This window comes from Pseudophryne corroboree, chromosome 8 (assembly GCF_028390025.1).
Source record: "Pseudophryne corroboree isolate aPseCor3 chromosome 8, aPseCor3.hap2, whole genome shotgun sequence".
NCBI classification, from domain to species: Eukaryota; Metazoa; Chordata; class Amphibia; order Anura; family Myobatrachidae; genus Pseudophryne; species Pseudophryne corroboree.
This window is the reverse complement of record NC_086451.1, coordinates 389,003,261-389,023,782: the sequence shown is the minus strand read 5'-3', so window position 1 is coordinate 389,023,782 and position 20,522 is coordinate 389,003,261. Positions and strand designations below refer to the sequence as shown.

The following is a 20,522-nucleotide window of genomic DNA, read 5'->3' as shown; positions in this document are numbered from 1 at the left end:
CCCTTTATGTGCACAAGCCTTAGGCTAGGGTGGACGAAGTGCCCCCACAGCACCGGCACCCTGCCCCCAAAAAATCCTGGTACACACACACACACATTATATATATATATATATATATATATATATATATATATATATATATATATATATATATATATATATATATATATAATCTCGAATTTAAGCCCCAATTCTGCGCTAGTGATAAGCTTCACCTTGGGAGGTACCTTCAGTTAGAAAAAGTAAAAGACTGACATAGGTCCTGGGGGTCCCAAGGGAGCTATTACAACATTAAATATTATTTCTCCAAAATCTTTTGACCACAAACATATAAATAAAAGGAGTGCTACCTCAGAGCTGACAAGCCTGGTTTATGCGACTTACTTATTACAAACAGCAAACTCAGTATATACGGTTTTTAAAGTCTCGTATTGATCTTTTATGACTGTGGGACCATTTTAGCAGTAACATTAATTAACGCATAAGGTCTGTCTGACGACTTCATTGATAGACACCTGATGAAGTCCATTGGATGAAACGCGTTGGGTTGTTCTCTACAGATTTGAAGTCATCATGCGTCTATTAATGTGACTCCAAGAAGCAATTGGATCATTGATCATATTCCCACAATTGATTGTTATATATGGTTTTAAAGAAATTGTATATACATTGTGGATGTACTATATGTTTTGCTGATACAGTATTAACATGAATTGGGATCTATCGTATATGTGAATTAAAAAAATTGGATTTTATATGTTTGTGGTCAAAGGAGTTTGGAGAAATAATATTTAATGTTGTAATAGCTCCCTGGGGAAGCCCTATGTAAAAAAAATAATAATAAATATAATATATTATATATATATATATATATATATATATATATATATATATATATATATATATATATATACACACACACACACACACACACACACACACACACAGCAGTGTATCAAACACAACATTTCAATGAGTTAACAGTGTCATCAGAGGTTTACTAATTGCTAATTGAAACATTGTGTATGATACACTGCTGTATCCAGCGTTATTATTGCTCAAGCCTATGAGTGCTGCACTTGGGAACGTGTATGCTGCCGGCTTTTTGTTGTGAGGGCACCAGGTGAAGGAAAGCTTTGGAAGTGAAGTGCTGGTCGCTTGGTATGAAATTATATATATATATATATATATATATATATATATATATATATATATATATATATATATATATATATATATATATATATATTTTTTTTTTTTTCTCTGCCACATCTTATGGGCCAACCTTCAACAAGTGTTCTAATCCACTCTTATCTTTAGAAACATTGGGGGTCATTCCAACCCGATTGCTCGCTGCAGTTTATTGCAGCGCAGCGATTGGGTCGGATCTGCGTATGCGTCGGTGCTGCAGTGCAGCGGCGCGTGCTGGACGGCCGAAGGCCATTCCCTAGCGACCGCCCCTTCCTTATTGACAGGCAGAGGCGGTCGCTGGGCGGGAGGGGGCTGGACGGCGGCGGCAAGCTGCCGTTTAGGGGGTGCGGTCCGGCCAACGCAGGCGTGGCCAGACCGTTGGGGAGGCGGGCCGCAGCGGCTGCGTGACGTCACACGCAGCCGCTGCGACCCAGGCAGCAAAGAGGTTCTCCCGGCCAGCCGCAGGAGCTGCGCTGGCCGAGAGTTACTCCTCAAATGCAAAAGCATCACCGCTGTGCGATGCTTTTGCATTTCTGCGGGGGGGGGGGTTCCGGCACTGACATGCGGGGTGGACTAGCTCTATGCTGGTCGTTCCCCCACATGTCTGAGTGCCTGATTGTAGCTGTGCTAAATTTAGCACAGCTACGATCAACTCGGAATGACCCCCCTTTAATATCTGCAGATTTGTCCTGAAAGCTAATCTCTCTCATACCTGCTATTTGCATTGATAAAGTGATGCAGTTTCTGTGAACTGTAACAATTCATTCATTCCAGGACAGCAGCTCCTATAAGCAGCTGTCCGGGTGGGGGGGGGCGGGGCAGGTGCAGGGCTGTTTGGAGGAGTTACAGAGGCGCTGTGGGTGGGTAAGGGTTGGGTGTGACGCGAGAGTGGAAAGGAGTCGGGAGGCGCAGGGTTGACGCGGGTGAGGGGGTGCTGCGGATGGTGTCCATAGGTGCTGCAGGTGGTGGAGTGGCTGGTGCAGTGGTGCTGCGGTTTGGGTATGTGATGAGCGATGTCACAGGTGACATTGCTCACATTGAGCTGCATGCACGACCGACCCGCAACCTGCTCTTAACGAGCATAGGTGCGCGCATCGGCCGTCGGGTTGGCCACACACACTAGACAACTTGAACGATATATCGTTCAAAATCTGGTTATCGTCCATATCTTTTTAAAAAGTCGTCTAGTGTGTATGGCCCTTTAGACTTTTGTGGCATGATTCCAATATACGCCTAATAGAATTTAAATTCAATTATTTCAGATCATCATTAATTGGTAGATGTCTCCATCTCATCTGCGTTATCCAATTATCGTCACACACACATTTTCTTAACGTTTCACTGTTATTAATCTCAAAATCAGATTAACACATGTAACCAGCTTGAGGTTGACTGCAGTCTTTACTATACTATTAAGCACATACAAATTTCCACCCTACAATAAGATTGCTTACATGAATGTAAGCTCTCACGAGTAGGGCCCTCTTCCCTCAGGTGCTTATCCTTTCTTACTTTAATAATCTTCAACTGCATCAACTCCAGCAGTCTTCTGCCACCTGATACTTATTCCAGTGTCATCTGCTGATGTAACTATGTTTATTTACCCTGTACTTGTCCTATACTGTCATCAACTGTAAGTTGCTGTTTTCCTGTTTGATTATTTATGTACTCTGTAATTGGGCGCTGCGGAACCCTTGTGGCGCCATATAAATAAAGGATAATAACATACAGATTCAAGAGGAGCTGCCAAATCTTTATCTTAGCTATACATATAATAAAATAGTAAGGGCTGCTTTCTGTACATAGCAGTTGTTTTTTTAGGAGAAATACACTTCTAAGGACTGTTTATGAACTATGGATTTTGTTTTTACTACTGTATAATTTAGTGACCTAGAAAGAAACCGAGGTATGTACGATCTCAATGCGACATCAGGGAGAGGAGCAATAAAGGAAAAAGCAGACACTTAACACTCTGCGTGTGCAGGCACCTCAAGCCTGAAATGGAAAAAATAAAAAATATTGCACCCCCCCCCCCCAAAAAAAAACACTGAGGGCTGCAGGCATATGTCTCAGGACCAGCTGCTTCTCCCATGGGCAGCTTTACGTGGCCAGCTCAATAGTTATACTTGTCCCATGCATCTTTTTGTGTTAATACCTAAAAGGAAAAACTGCAAATATCGTTTACAAATAAATGATATAATCAATGTGTACAATATAAAATATCCACCTCAATATTAGATGGCATTAAAGTCTTTGTAAAATTAGATCTGCTGAGCAATAACAGACATCCATGCAAGGGAATCTGCGGGTAAACGCTACAAGTCGCTAGAGATGAATGCATGCACTAATGCAAATATTGTAGTGTGACTTGGCTGGTAAGCAGTCTTATTTCACAGGGCCAGTGATGTCACAGCAGCTTCACAGACTGCAGTTTCCAATTTGTTACATGCATCAAAATCTCCTTGTTCTAGATTTTCTGTTTGTTTTTTTGTATTATAGACCTGCTGTGATGTCAACACCTAAATTATTATTTTGCCTTAATGGTCCATACCTCAAAAATGATTTTACAAGCACATGTGAATTGCTTTACTTACAGCTACTATACTCATAGATCTGATCATTAATGAAAACACACAAAGAAATTTTTCCCAGTTTTTTTTATTAAGTTAAAAAAACAAATATATTTCTCACCTGTACATATTGCATAGATTTATGTTAAACAGGACAAACATTAAATAACATTTTTTTTTTCTTCAAAACAAGAAATGTGCAAAAAGAAACCACTCCTTTTAACACACAAAACATTGAGTCTCTGGAAGTTTGGAAATCCTGCTGCAGTGTACCTTTTGCCGCACACAGTAATGGCAGCCATTTTGTGAAAGTAAAGACCGCATTTCAATATAAACATTGGTTCAGCTCACAAAATATTTGCCCCCGATATGGACAACAGGCACAGTTAGTTGTTAACACTAGAATTCATTAGTTTTGCATCAAGGCACCCTTTTTCAATTATAGCCACATGTAGAACTTGTAAGAAATGTGTGTACAGGCAGATAATATGGCGACGTACCTAGATGCAACAGATGGCGCACATTTTACTTCAGACAAGAAAACATCTTTTTAAGTACTACAGTTTTATACTGCATGACAAAACATATACAGTCATTGTAAACCTGTGCACTTTCTAAAGGACATTGCTCTCATTACAGAGATCACTGAAGTGTAGAGCAACGGCCATAAATTCACAAAAGTCGCAGTGGTAGTAGTGAATTAAAGTTGGTCAGCCTATGAGCTGTAAGCCGTTTTGAACAACAACTCCTATATCAACTGGTAAGTAATGAGTTACCAGAACCAAAATCTAAACCAGAGCACTAGGGTCATAAATATCAAATAGGTGAAAACTTTTTATATGATCTTTAAAACAGGGTCGTTCAGCTCCAGTCCCCGGGCACCGCCACTAGGCTATATTTGACATTCTTTTGATGGACCACGGACAATATTTAAAAACACAAAACAAATAAGGGAATCCTGAAAATGTGACCTGTTGGGAGGGCTTGAGGAGCACAGCAGGGAAACACAGTTTGTCATCTTTACACTCCAGAGGAAACCATTGTATGGGCTTAGACAATCCATCTACAAGGCACATGGAACTGGGGGACATGTACCAAGCAGTGATAAAAGTGGAGACGTGAGGCAGTAGAGAAGTTGCCCATGGCAACCAATCAGCTGCTCTGTATACTTTTATAGTATGCAAATGATAAATGTTACGTCAATGCTGATTGGTTGCCATGGTCAACCTGTACACTGGTTCACTTGTCCACTTTTATCACTGCTTAGTACATCTCCCCCTTAAAATGCCTTCTTCCCTGTATGGTGCCACCAGTTCCTAGTGAACGAATAAGCTGCAATACTGTTAATACTGGCTCCCCTTACATTGTGTGCTAGCAAAAGGTACAATATTTCCAACCAGTAGATATGGCTATTCATGCTATTGCTTATGAGGTCACTTAAGATTTCACATTACTTACACCCCATGAGGTGTCCCCACTTTGTATTGTAAATTCAGAAGAGTCGTATGTAGGTTCTCCTAAAGAAACCTCTAAAAAGAAAGGTTACACTGGCAAAGGATGACATGCAGCAGACCGCACCCGTTTAAATTGCTCCAGACAACTGAGAGTTCTGACATGGCTTTAAGTTGCTTGTCGTGCCTGCTTAGATGTCAACAACATAATTTTATAATGTGTGTGTGTGTGTGTGTGTGTGTGTGTGTGTGTGTGTGTGTGTGTGTGTGTGTGTGTGTGTGTGTGTGTGTGTATATATATATATATATATATATATATATATATATATATATATATATATATATATCCATCCACCAAGAATAGTGGGTGGCATGTCTGAAAGGGGGAGGGAGAGAGAGAGAGAGAGAATAAAGAAATTGCAAATGTTTCTGTCCATAATGGTAGGGAGAATCCACAGGCACCACTAAGGGTTGCATTCAGGTTCCACCATCTGTACTTAAAGCTCAGAAGCCACCAGGACAGGTCCCAGTGGCTTCTACGGCTGACTGAATCTGCCCCCCAATTTTTGGAAATGTACTGCAACATGAGTGTTAACCGAGGTCTACGTACGATACCACCTTTTTCAACTTTGCACCAGTCTCCATGCACGTGCCCATCTGTTACTCTCCGCAAGAGTAAAGTGCGCTGCATTAGGGGTATCATACTCTGGTAAAATTAAAAGGCAATACTGACCTAATAGGTGTTTAAATCACTGCATGTACAGTATATGACAGTATTCACCCAGTTAGTACAAAAAGCAGCAGATCGTCAGGATATCCTGAAAGAGATCTCAGAACAGACATGGGCAAAGAAAATGCTGAATTTAGGAGAAAAATAACCCAAAGTGTTACAGATTGGAATTGCAGGTCTGAAATGCAAAAAATATTAGCATGCAACAGCCTGTGGAAGACTACTTACAATCCAGTGACATGCGGTGGGGTGAGGCAAAGCCTTTCCCGTCATACCAACGCATATGCCAGAGTTTTGACTACACAAAGTATATATTAGAAATATCTTCTTTGTATTATAATCATTTTTATACTCAAAACTATGGAGTAAAAAGGTCTATGGCAGGTGAGGCAGTATCTTCTCTGCACATTTCTGATCAAACCACCCCAACTTCCAGCAGTATATACTGCTGCATCTTTGTATAATGTCCACATGAACCCTTTGGCTCATATATTGTGTGGAAATCTGGCTCTGGTACTAGCCAGTACCTCACCGCACGTCCCTGTTCCAATCCAATCCTTATAAAGTGACTGTACAGCACCCAATATTTGGCCCTCCACAGTTTTAAAGTGTGTATAAAAAATAAAAAAAAACACAAAAAAAAAACCAACATCAAACTCTTCTATAAAAATAGATCAGAGTATTTAAAAAAAAAAAATAATTAAAAAAAAAAAAAAAGTCAATACATAAAAATAGGATCTTCATGGAAGACAAGGTGGCCTGCCTGCCCTAGGAGCCATCAGCAAACCCCAGAATACATTCTGGTATTAAGACTAGTCATAAAACAACAAGGAGGCAATGTGCTCCACTCGATCAGCCCTGACAAGTCTGATGCAGGTGGATATAAAATATATATTACTGCATTGCTTCTGTAAACAATAAATATCCCTGGTTACTAGTCGGAGGCACAGTTCCTGCTTTAACCGTAAGATAACCAGCAAAGGATAAAATATAGTTTGTGTGCAAAAGGTGCATTTTCTCAGTCTTTCCAGCTTAAAAACCTTATACTGGCCAGTCTTTCATAAAATGAACGTCTTATCACCAACTCAAGAGACTATGACCCGACTAATATTTCAATGATGTTGTCAAGTTCATTTGATTCCCGAATCCCGTGACTGGAGGTGCAATTTGGAGAATTACAAGATGAGGCAAACAAGGGTTCTTCTGAAGAAGACGATCGGTTGTTTGGTGTAGTCCCCGAGTTTGGTGTTTCTTTCTCAAACACAGAGGTGTCTATGTCTGAAAAGGGGTCATCGAAGGAGACACCATTAAGATAGCTGGAATTCATTATCTCAAAACTACCAAAGACTGCCTCTGAAGATTTCGGTTCTTTAGTAGGCACTGCTGAAATACTCTGCTCTAGCGGTGCCTCTGCAGCCACATCTTCGGGGCTAAAAGTGTCCATAGCAATCGTTACTTCAGGTAAGTTAGATGGTGAGGAGACCTCGGCAGGCTTCTCCTCCAAGAGGGAGGTGTCCATGGGTACTGGAAGCTCAGGCAGGCTTTCTGAAGAGGCCGCAGCCAGCACCAGTTCTTTTATTAATGCAATATCCGTGCTGTCGCCCAGAGATCCAGAGTTGAAATTAAAAATCTGTTCCTTCATAGTCGCAACAGGATCACTTGTTGGCTGAGCAGGTGAAAGGGTTGGTGAACCACTGTAAGACTCAGCCTTGGCTACAGGTTCAAGCATGCCAAAGGCACGGTGATGCCCTCGTGGACAACTTTCATCCAAAACACTTTCTAGTTCTCTTAAAATAGAAGCAATGGCAGAAGACACCGTGAATTCATCTTCCGCAGAAGGTAGAGGGATATTTTCCATATCTTGAGGGAGACAGGGGCCTACGTCACTCCCAAACAATGGGTTGCATGCCTGGGAAAGCCCAGCATCCGGAAAAGGGCATGGATTCTCATGACAAATCTCCTCTTGGATAACTCTCAGAGTGTTGGCGATGAGAACATAGCGTCGCAGACTAGGCTCGATCATCGTACGTCCCTTGTTGAACTTCTCGAGTGAAATGTTTAGTAGAGATTGACGGAAGAAAGAGTAGCTGTCTGTCTGAAAGGACAGATGTGCATCCAGGAGAGATTCCTCCCATTCAGAATATTTTCTTTTGATACCCCTGGTAGGCATTTCAGACTGAAAAAAGAAAGGGGGGGGGGGGGGGGGCGAGAGATTTAGTGTTGCAAACTTTTTTTTTTTTAAATTATAAAAAGATTAAATCCCAAGTGTGGTGTTTATGGTGATAGAACACCATGTACAATGATACCCAAATTAACTTGCTTATTTGTGTAATTAGATAGCTACAGATCATGGTACCACAAAATGACTAGGAAAAAGGAAAAAAAAAAAAAAAAACACAACCAACACACAAGAAGCCACTCATACCCAGACCTGTTCCAGCTCAAGTTGAAAAATTCCTAAAAAAAGAGAAGGGAGAGCGCTCCTAGTATACGTACAGCCTGTTAACCCTTAAATAATGTGCCAAATTACTGCATACGTTTAAAAAAGGAAAAATAGTTTTATCTGATAACACGTTCCAAATATAGGTATCCAAAAATATAGGTATCCAAAAATGCCAGCCAAGGGACCATAACATACAAACATGGAAAAGCTCTATAGTGCAGTACAATAAAACAATTTTTTTTCTTCAATATTCCGAAGAGAAATAAAATAAAAATAGGTCATCTGTATCCACCTCAACGTCTGGAAGGACTTCCAAAATTGCTCTCCTATATCGCCCACGGTGGTGGCTTACCATGGGGCAGATGTATTAACCTGGAGAAGGCATAACGAAGTGATAAACCAGTGATATGTGCAAGGTGATAAAGGCAGCAGCCAATCAGATCCTAACTGTTAATTTACATATCGGAGCTGATTGGCTGGTGTCTTTATCACCTTGCACATATCACTGGTTTATCACTTCCTTATGCCTTCTCCAGGTTAATACATCTGCCCCCATGTTTGCAAATGTACACAACTTAATCTCTGCATTATTTTTATCATGTAGGATTTCTGTCTCTTGATAATTCAGCACACTGCCTTGCCGTGGCTGGTGACTTCCCAAATGTTAGCAAATGCATGCAACTATGAAACCTGCATTATTATTATGCAGGATGTATGCCTCCATTGCTGTACCATTATGATGTGCAGGGGAAATTTTTTTATGTATTTTTTTCTAATCAAGCTTTAACCGTCCCTTACATGCACCTGTGGTGGACCAATAAATTAATTTATGCAACTACCATTCTGTATATCTCCTATATCGCCATCAGAATCGTCGCGTGAATAAATAGGACGTCCCAAAAAATAAGAATTTACTTACCGATAATTCTATTTCTCGGAGTCCGTAGTGGATGCTGGGGTTCCTGAAAGGACCATGGGGAATAGCGGCTCCGCAGGAGACAGGGCACAAAAAGTAAAGCTTTAGGATCAGGTGGTGTGCACTGGCTCCTCCCCCTATGACCCTCCTCCAAGCCAGTTAGGTACTGTGCCCGGACGAGCGTACACAATAAGGGAGGAATTTTGAATCCCGGGTAAGACTCATACCAGCCACACCAATCACACCGTACAACTTGTGATCTAAACCCAGTTAACAGTATGATAACAGCGGAGCCTCTGAAAAGATGGCTCACAACAATAATAACCCGATTTTTGTAACTATGTACAAGTATTGCAGATAATCCGCACTTGGGATGGGCGCCCAGCATCCACTACGGACTCCGAGAAATAGAATTATCGGTAAGTAAATTCTTATTTTCTCTATCGTCCTAGTGGATGCTGGGGTTCCTGAAAGGACCATGGGGATTATACCAAAGCTCCCAAACGGGCGGGAGAGTGCGGATGACTCTGCAGCACCGAATGAGAGAACTCCAGGTCCTCTTTTGCCAGGATATCAAATTTGTAGAATTTTACAAACGTGTTCTCCCCTGACCACGTAGCTGCTCGGCAGAGTTGTAATGCCGAGACCTCTCGGGCAGCCGCCCAAGATGAGCCCACCTTCCTTGTGGAATGGGCCTTAACCGATTTAGACTGTGGCAGGCCTGCCTCAGAATGTGCAAGTTGAATTGTGTTACAAATCCAACGAGCAATCGACTGCTTAGAAGCAGGCGCACCCAACTTGTTGGGTGCATACAGTATAAACAGCGAGTCAGATTTTCTGACTCCAGCTGTCCTTGAACATATTTTCAGGGCCCTGACAACTTCTAGCAACTTGGAGTCCTCCAAGTCCCTAGTAGGTGCAAGGCACCACAATAAGCTGGTTCAGGTGAAACACTGACACCACCTTAGGGAGAGAACTGGGGACGAGTCCGCAGCTCTGCCCTGTCCGAATGGACAAACAGATATGGGCTTTTTTGAGAAAAAAACACCAATTTGACACTCGCCTGGTCCAGGCCAGGGCCAAGAGCATGGTCACTTTTTATGTGAGATGCTTCAAATCCACATATTTGACTGGTTTTAAACCAATGTGATTTGAGGAATCCCAGAACTACGTTGAGATCCCACAGTGCCACTGGAGGCACAAAAAAGGGGTTTGTATATGCAATACTCCCTTGACAAACTTCTGGACTTCAGGAACTGAAGCCAATTCTTTCTGGAAGAAAATTTACAGGGCCGAATTTGAACCTTAATGGACCCCAATTTGAGGCCCATAGACACTCCTGTTTGCAGGAAATGCAGGAAACGACCGAGTTGAAATTTCTTTGTGGGGCCTTCCTGGCCTCACACCACGCAACATATTTTCGCCACACGTGGTGATAATGTTGTGCGGTCACCTCCTTTCTGGCTTTGACCAGGGTAGGAATGACCTCTTCCGGAATGCCTTTTTTTCCCTTAGGATCCGGCTTTCCATCGCCATGCCGACAAACGCAGCTGCGGTAAGTCTTGGAACAGACATGGTACTTGCTGAAGCAAGTCCCTTCTTAGCGGCAGAGGCCATAAGACCTCTGTAAGCATCTCTTGAAGTTCCGGGTACCAAGTCCTTCTTGGCCAATCCGGAGCCATGAGTATAGTTCTTACTCCTCTACGTCTTATAATTCTCAGCACCTTAGGTATGAGAAGCAGAGGAGGGAACACATACACCGACTGGTACACCCACGGTGTTACCAGAACGTCCACATCTATTGCCTGAGGGTCTCTTGACCTGGCGCAATACCTGTCCCGTTTTTTTTTTTTTTTTTTTCAGACGGGACGCCATCATGTCCACCTTTGGTATTTCCCAACGGTTTACAATCATGTGGAAAAAACTTCTCAATGAAGTTTCCACTCTCCCGGGTGGAGGTCGTGCTGAGGAAGTCTGCTTCCCAGTTTCCATTCCCGGGATGAAAAACTGCTGACAGTGTTATCACATGATTTTCCGCCCAGCGAAAAGTCCTTGCAGTTTCTGCCATTGCCCTCCTGCTTCTTGTGTCGCCCTGTCTGTTTACGTGGGCGACTGCCGTGATGTTTTTTCCCACTGGATCAATACCGGCTGACCTTGAAGCAGAGGTCTTGCTAAGCTTAGAGCATTATAAATTTACCCTTAGCTCCAGTATATTTATGTGGAGAAAAGTCTCCATACTTGATCACACTCCCTGGAAATTTTTCCCTTGTGTGACTGCTCCCCAGCCTCTCAGGCTGGGCTCCGTGGTTACCAGCATCCAATCCTGAATGCCGAATCTGCGGCCCTCTAGAAGATGAGCACTCTATAACCACCACAGGAGAGACACCCTTGTCCTTGGATATTGGGTTATCCGCTGATGCATCTGAAGATGCGATCCGGACCATTTGTCCAGCAGATCCCACTGAAAAGTTCTTACGTGAAATCTGCCGAATGGAATTGCTTCGTAGGAAGCCACCATTTTTACCAGGACCCTTGTGCAATGATGCACTGTTTTTAGGAGGTTCCTGACTTGCTCGGATAACTCCCTGGCTTTCTCTTCCGGGAGAAACACCTTTTTCTGGACTGTGTCCAGAATCATCCCTAGGCACAGCAGACGTGTCGTCGGGATCAGCTGCGATTTTGGAATATTTAGAATCCACCCGTGCTGATTGTAGCAGTATCCGAGATAGTGCTACTCCGACCTCCAACTGTTCCCTGGACTATGCCCCTATCAGGAGATCGTCCAAGTAAGGGATAATTAAGACGCCTTTTCTTCGAAGAAGAATCATCAATTCGGCCATTACCTTGGTAAAGACCCCGGGGTGCCGTGGACAATCCAAACGGCAGCGTCTGAAACTGATAGTGACAGTTCTGCACCACGAACCTGAGGTACCCTTAGTGAGAAGGGCAAATTTGGGACATAGAGGTAAGCATCCCTGATGTCCCGGGACACTATATAGTCCCCTTCTTCCTGGTTCGTTATCACTGCTCTGAGTGACTTCATCTTAATTTGAACCTTTGTAAGTGTTCAAAAAAATTTTTTAGAATAAGTCTCACCTAACCTTCTGGCTTCAGTACCACAATATAGTGTGGAATAATACCCCTTTTCTGTAGTAGGAGGGGTAATTTAATTATCACCTGCTGGGAATACAGCTTGTGAATTTTTTCCCATACTACCTCCTTGTCGGAGGGAGACTTGGTAAAGCAGACTTCAGGAGCCTGCGAAGGGGAAACGTCTCGACATTCCCATCTGTACCCCCGGGATACTACTTGTAGGATCCAGGGGTCCTGTACGGTCTCAGCGCCATGCTGAGAACTTGTCAGACGCGGTGGAACGCTTCTGTTCCTGGGAATGGGCTGCCTGCTGCAGTCTTCTTCCCTTTCCTCTATCCCTGGGCAGATATGATCTTATAGGGACGAGAGGACTGAGGCTGAAAAGACGGTGTCTTTTTCTGCAGAGATGTGACTTAGGGTAAAAAACGGTGGATTTTCCAGCAGTTGCCGTGACCACCAGGTCCGATGGACCGACCCCAAACAAGTCCTCTTCCTTTATACGGCCATACTGTGCCGTTTGGAATCTGCATCACCTGACCACTGTCGTGTCCATAACATCTTCTGGCAGTTATGGACATCGCGTTTATTCATGATGCCAGAGTGCAAATATCCCTCTGTGCATCTCGCATATATAGAAATGCTCTATAGTCAATAAAATACTGTCCCTGTCAAGGGTATCAATATTTTCAGTCAGGGAATCCGACCAAGCCACCCTAGCTCTGCACATCCAGGCTGAGGCGATCGCTGGCCGCAGTATAACACCAGTATGTGTGTATATACTTTTTATTATATTTTCCAGCCTTGTCAGCTGGTCCTTGAGGACGGCCCTATCTATAGACGGTACCGCCACTTGTTTTGATAAGCGTGTGAGCGCCTTATCCACCTTAAGGGGTGTTTCCCAACGCGCCCTAACTTCTGGCGGGAAAGGGTATACCGCCCATAATTTTCTATCGGGGGGAACCCACGCATCATCACACACTTTATTTAATTTATCTGATTCAGGAAAAACTATGGTAGTTTTTTCACATCCCACATAATACCCTCTTTTGTGGTACTTGTAGTATCAGAAATACGTAACACCTCCTTCATTGCCTTTAACGTGTGGCCCTAATAAGGAATACGTTTGTTTATTCACCGTCGACACTGGATTCAGTGTCCCTGTCTGTGTCTGTGTCGACCGACTAAAGTAAACGGGCGTTTTAAAACCCTTGACGGTGTTTTTGAGACGTCTGGACCGTACTAATTGTTTGTCGGCCGTCTCATGTCGTCAACCGACTTTGCAGCGTGTTGACATTATCACGTAATTTCCTAAATAAGCCATCCATTCCGGTGTCGACTCCCTAGAGAGTGACATCACCATTACAGGCAATTGCTCCGCCTCCTCACCAACATCGTCCTCCTACCTGTCGACACACACGTACCGACACACAGCACACACACAGGGAATGCTCTGATAGAGGACAGGACCCACTAGCCCTTTGGAGAGACAGAGGGAGAGTTTGCCAGCACACACCAAAAACGCTATAATTATATAGGGACAACCTTATATAAGTGTTTTCCCTTATAGCATCTTAATATATATATAAGCATATCGCCAAATTAGTGCCCCCCCTCTCTGTTTTAACCCTGTTTCTGTAGTGCAGTGCAGGGGAGAGCCTGGGAGCCTTCCCTCCAGCCTTTCTGTGAGGGAAAATGGCGCTGTGTGCTGAGGAGATAGGCCCCGCCCCTTTTTCGGCGGCCTCGTCTCCCGCTCTTAACGGATTCTGGCAGGGGTTAAATATCTCCATATAGCCTCCGGAAGCTATATGTGAGGTATTTTTAGCCAAAATAGGTATTCATTTGCCTCCCAGGGCGCCCCCCTCCCAGCGCCCTGCACCCTCAGTGACTGCCGTGTGAAGTGTGCTGAGAGGAAAATGGCGCACAGCTGCAGTGCTGTGCGCTACCTTTAGAAGACTGAGGAGTCTTCTGCCGCCGATTCTGGACCTCTTCTTACTTCAGCATCTGCAAGGGGGCCGGCGGCAAGGCTCCGGTGACCATCCAGGCTGTACCTGTGATCGTCCCTCTGGAGCTGATGTCCAGTAGCCAAGAAGCCAATCCATCCTGCACGCAGGTGAGTTCACTTCTTCTCCCCTAAGTCCCTCGTTGCAGTGATCCTGTTGCCAGCAGGACTCACTGTAAAATAAAAAACCTAAGCTAAACTTTTCTAAGCAGCTCTTTAGGAGAGCCACCTAGATTGCACCCTTCTCGGCCGGGCACAAAAATCTAACTGGCTTGGAGGAGGGTCATAGGGGGAGGAGCCAGTGCACACCACCTGATCCTAAAGCTTTACTTTTTGTGCCCTGTCTCCTGCGGAGCCGCTATTCCCCATGGTCCTTTCAGGAACCCCAGCATCCACTAGGACGATAGAGAAACAAACATTTACATAAAATACAGGCAAAGGGCGAAACTCAATCCCACCCATTCAATACTACCGCCGGGTGCGATATTTCAGCTCGCCACCACTGGGGGTGGTGAGGTGAAATGCGCTAAAAGTGACCCGTTTGGGTGCCCAAACAGCATTTTTTGCAATCGTGCCCATTAGTTTCCGTAGCTAAATCCGACTGCTATGGGCACGATAACTGGGATCAATTGAATATCGCCCTGCGATCTCCCGTCACTTTAGAAGGTAGATCGGGCACGATATAACAATTGAGTATCGCCCCAAAAATCTCCAAACATTGGAAACACAGTGGTATGCCACCCTACAGGTTTTGTTTGCGGTGATTCTTATGGCGAAATAGGAGAGCAATTATTTAGATCCTTCCAGACATGGAGGGGTATCCAGATAGTCTACATACAATATGCTCACAAGATAAAATGTAAGTTTAATAAAAATGTATGTTTTATGGAACTTTACCATAGTGCATTTTATGATTTTTGTAGCTTATGTTTCCAGTGACCTGGGATAACTGAAATTGGAAGTTTGGAAAGTTTTATCAGATAAGCCTCTTACTGTATTAAATATATGTAGTAATTTGGCATCTTATTTAGGGGTTAACAGGTTGTACATACTACAAAATGAGCACTGCCCCATCTTATTTTTATTACATACAGATAGAGAAGAGGCGGATTAAGAGACAAGGGGGCTGTGTGCAACCTTTGTGCCCCTTGCCTGGAGCAACTGCAGATCTGCAGGACTCTGGGAACATGGTAGCAATAAGGCAAGTTTAAAGTATCGGTGCAGAATATGTGCTGTGGGCCCCTCTGAACCAAGTGGTGTGCCACATAATCTATATACACACGCACCTTAATACATACCGTGTTTCCCCGATAATAAGACACTGTATTATTTATTTATTTTCAACAAAAAACACCATAGGGCTTATTTTCGGGGTAGGGCTTATTTTACAGCCACATGCCCCCAGTCCTCCTTTTACAGCCACCATGCCCCCAGTCCTGCTCCTCACCTACAGCACTTTCCAGTTCCAGTTCTTCTTCTTGCTTTCCGCCGGCGCCGCTGCTACTCCGCTCCTGCTGTGTACAGAAGCCGCGTGATGTGCGCGGTGACATCATGCGCAGGGCGCAATGCATCCCTGGGACTGGGAGCTGGATGAACAGCATCCCTCAAGCAGGGCGGCGGTGAAGGGGGTTAGCAGGGGGGGGGGGAGCTGGGGGCATTTCATTTAGTGCACGGTGTCGGGTAATGGGAATTTTGATAGGGCCTATTTTCGGGGTAGGACTTATTTTGGACCAGTATCCAAAAGCAAGGCTAGGGCTTATTTTCGGGGTAGGGCTTATTATCAGGGAAACACGGTATGAAACACTGGACAGCAACTTCAACAGTCTGCATTAAAACATTGAGAGAGGTATAGGACTTTAGTAGTTATAGTATCTTGTCTTGGCAATATGGACCCTACCATCCTGTTTGGTATACACACCATTTTTTCCATAAACTTAAGTACGTAGAACAGAGGTTCATAAACACGCCCCTCAAAGCACCCCAACGGTCTAGGTTGTAAAGTAGGGGTGGGGAATGTACGACCCGCATAGACACTTTGCCTGACCCGCCCAGCCACAGTGTCCGCAGCCGCAAAGTTACTTTGCCGCCCGGCCACAGAAACCCAGGAGAGGCGGGAGGAGGGAGATGGCATTCAACGGAGGTAACCTGGCAACAGCGCTGGGGGGGGGGGGGGGGGTCTGGCGCTGCGGTGGGATGCACTGAGGATGATGAAGGGCAGGAGGAGGGGCAATAGGATCCTCCGCTGTCATCTCTCCCCACTCTTCAGCCTCATTCCTCTCATCCTCCTGAGTGCAGAAGGCTGGATGAGTGTTGATGGGGAAGCGGTGTGTGATCACAGCTAGGAGGAACAACGCTGCCACATCCAGGCTGGGCTACACTGCCATCAATGTGTGCCGCAGTGTGAATTACGGCTCATACTGTGCGTCGCAGTGTGAATTGGCACTATTATGTGGTCATGCCCCTTCCCCACAAAGCCACGTCCTTAAGTTTTTGTGCGCACTGTCCATACTTTGGAATATGGGAGCACCAATTTGTCTACTTACAGCTCTGGTGCAGAGTGTCCTGTATGCTACACAGCCCATCAGCATTGTCACACCCTACAGAGGGGCATGCTAATTTTTAAGTTGATAGTTTCTGTATGGTCCCTGAAGGATTTTATAAATATCCAAATGGCCCTTGGTAGAAAAAAGGTTCCCTACCCCTGTTGTAAAGCCACCCATAGCTCAGCACAGATAATTAGTATCTCAGTCAGTTTGAGTTAATTAAGTCAGCTGCAGCCAAGCTTAGATATACTGAAAACCTGGACTGTTAGGGTACCTTGAGGACCGTGTTTGGAAACCACTTGACACAGAGGAATCACTGGGCAAGAGAACGTCACTTATCTTATTTTTCTAATGCTACACTACAGCCGTGTAAACTTATAGCAATTACATTCCGCTTTATACACGTGTCGTTTAGTTCTAATGAGGACTATTTTTTTGTAACACTATAAAAATGTTTCATAGAAAAAAAGTCTTTAGCAAAAAAAAAAAAAAAAAAAAAGTGTCCCAAAACGGCATAGACATTAAATTAAGGCTATTCTTGTATTTAAAACATTTTGTGTACTAAAAAAAAAAAAAAAAGTGAACAAAGCCAAGATGCTAATAGAGAAGTGTAGAGCTGATGAGAGATCCTATTACAGGCTCATCCCTAATCCTCCCCCACCCCAGTATGAGAGCCCACCCTCCCCCCTCATCATCTATAGCCAACTCCTCCTTCCCCAGCTTCTGGAAAACAACCATTTTGGAATATACCAACAAGATTTGATTAAGGATACAAACACAAGTACAATAATGATAATACTGAATCAGATCTGTGTACACATGGGGTCTTATATTTGACAGCAACCCTGAATAATACAAATTGGACAGTCTAATACCTAGGGCTATGCTATACTACATTAGATGGTGAACTCCAAGCATTCTCTTTGACTAGATGTTACACCCTAACAGTATACCTGCACTGTGCAAGTCTTCCGAAAAAATTTCAACAGACTTCCAATTAAAGTAAATCTGAGTAAGGGATAGTATTCACAGGTGACTCCTGAACACACACACCATGCATACAATGTAACAGGACTCTGCAGCCAGCACCAGGTAGTACACAACCTATGCAGCCACCTGATAACACTCTATGTATACACACACTGAGATTCTATCCTGCAGTTATTATTTATATATGCCGTATATTGGGCAAAGTTCAGCAAACACTATTGCACCTCACGGGCACCTGTACCATACACTGGAATATACATACATACACATACACAAAACTTAGATTGCTCACATTCAGGTCATATAGCTTACAAGCCCAGTGACTGTTACAATGTATCTCTCATCTTCTCCTGACGTTCTATTCCCCCACATACACAGCGCGGCGTATACTCACAGCACTGCGGGAGCCGCGGCATAGGAAGTGACTGTTACAATGTATCGCTCATCTTCTCCCGACGTTCTATGATTCCATTCCTAGTTCCCGCCGCTGCATTTAAGTTTAGCATCTAGAGCTGTATAGGTCTCCGCCCACCCGCGCAATGCACGACGGGAGATGTAGTGTCCCCGAGCGCAGCGGTTGTTCGGCGTCTATGGCCGAGAACTACACTTCCCATAGAGCAGCCGCGGGCGGCGCTACGACGCATGCGCAGAATGTCTCCAAACGCAACTTGATGAAACGAATGCATGTAATGTGTTTGGTTTTTAAATTAAAGTGAACGGAGAGTATAGGGACGAGGTGGGCAGTGATAGTCGGGGGTGTCCCGCAACCAGCACTTAGGAGGGCTGCCGGGGACTGGAACTAGAGCCGTGACAAGGGGGAGGGCAGCGGTGGTAATGCAGTCTACCACCGGAGACTGGAGCTAGGTCAGTGACTAGCATCTGCATCTTCTGGGGGGGATAGAAGTCCCCCTTACATGCTCCCAGAGATCCTGCTGCTCCTAATGGAGAACTAATGATTCCCCCAGGTAACAATTACCCCGGCCCCAGGGGGCGCTCAGCAGCCTCCGCTGCAAGCTCTCTCTCACTGGCTGGGCTAAAGAGCTTGCACTAATGCACCAGCAAGTAGCACCCGGGCAGCTGCATCACTTACCGAGACAATTGTAGTAACATTCCCCCATGCCCTGCCCTGCTGCAGCCCAGGTTACATACCTCCCTCTGTCGCCTGGCGTGTGCACGGGGTTCCAATGCTCAGCAGCCTCCCCAACGGGCAGAGAGTGAGTGTTTCCCCCCAGGAATCATACTGTACACACTTAGGAGGATCTGTGCAGAGCTGCACTCACACAAACATACCCAGCCCACTCCTGTTTCTCCCCTACACCCCCATTGGCTGGCACTGGAGCCTGGCATGTAAATCCTGGCAGCTGATTGGTGAAGGCTGCATTGTCCCTCCCTCACCTCAGCTGCTACTCTGCCCTTACTATTGCACTGAGCAGCAGAACGTGGAGGGGGTGGGGAGAGTCCCCCCTCACCTTCTTATCGCTGTCCTTACCATGTAGGAGAGCCAGCACACTGACATGACATTTTACTGCAGCCTCTCAGAACTTTCTCCTGTATTGCCTCTTCCAGCTGGTCTCATTCCAGTGCCCCACTAGCCACTTCCTAATACTCAGGTATCAGGGTATGTACTCTGTCTATCTCCCAGTAACAGACATCGGTAATTATACTATTGATCTGTAATACATAGATATTTGTATACAGAATTCACTTCCTTCTAAATGCACAGACCACTACTTTCTTTTAATAAGCTCCAGGACACAGATATTTCACCTCCTAATACACAGACATCAGAAGAGAAAGCTCTCACCTCCTAATTCGCAGACGTTAGGTAGGCTGACCATATTATCCCTTTAAACTGGGACACTCATGAATTACACAGGTTCTGTGGCCGATAAAAACCAGGTGAAATGCTGGCTTGTAGTCAGCCAGCCTCAGAACCTGTGTAATTCATGAGTGTCCTGGGTTAAAGGGATAATATGGTCAGCCTACGTCAGGCATAGGCGTGCGCACAGTGGGGTGCACCAGCACACCCTAATGTCCAGCACCCCCCTCACATACCGAGCAGGAAGATTACTGTAAACCCCCCTCCCCCTCCCACATGGTGCCCCGTCAGGACTGCATAGTGTACCTGTCAGGAAGCGCCCGCGTTAATCATCCAAGCCAATTCACTGCCTGGCTCCACTTCAGTGTACTGCGGCGTGTGCGATATGATTCACACCGTGTGCACGTTCACCCGCCAGCCCACACTCTTGTCCAGGCTGTGTCACACTAACGCCGCCGAGAGCAGGAGGTTGTAAGCGTTGCTCGTGGGAGCGGAGGACGAGAAGTTCATCCTCGTTGCCAGGGGTGTTGTGCTCATTGCCAGGGCTCGTTTCCAGGAATGTAATGCTTGTTGACAAGGGTTCCATGCTCGTTGCCAGGGGTGTAATTGCTCATTGCCAGAAGCATCAAGCTCGTTACCAGGGGTTTCATGCTCTGAGTTCAATGCTCGTTGTCTGGGGTTTCATGGCAAAAGCTGTATCTTCTCCCGGTGGCACCAGTGCTGAGCACTCCTGCCACTTCCGGGTAACGCTGTAGCGCTGTGCTCCCTGTCAGATGC

The 20,522-nt window shown here is 44.9% G+C and overlaps 1 protein-coding gene across 2 annotated transcripts; it reads right to left on the bottom strand.

Annotated features, from left to right (window-relative positions):
- Nucleotides 1-3,845: 3,845 nt before the first annotated feature.
- LOC134949227 (uncharacterized) lies at nucleotides 3,846-19,232 on the bottom strand. 2 transcript variants are annotated; one of them, XM_063937696.1, is made up of 2 exons: nucleotides 19,076-19,232; nucleotides 3,846-8,118 (listed from the first exon to the last, which is right to left on the bottom strand). In XM_063937696.1, exon 2 carries the CDS (start codon nucleotides 8,110-8,112, stop codon nucleotides 7,036-7,038), a length of 1,077 nt encoding a protein of 358 aa, XP_063793766.1. In that variant the 5' UTR covers nucleotides 8,113-8,118; nucleotides 19,076-19,232; the 3' UTR covers nucleotides 3,846-7,035. The 2 variants fall into 2 exon arrangements, with proteins under 2 accessions (XP_063793766.1, XP_063793765.1); XM_063937695.1 differs by lacking the exon at nucleotides 19,076-19,232 and adding an exon at nucleotides 18,321-18,447.
- Between the last annotated feature and the right edge of the window lie 1,290 nt (nucleotides 19,233-20,522).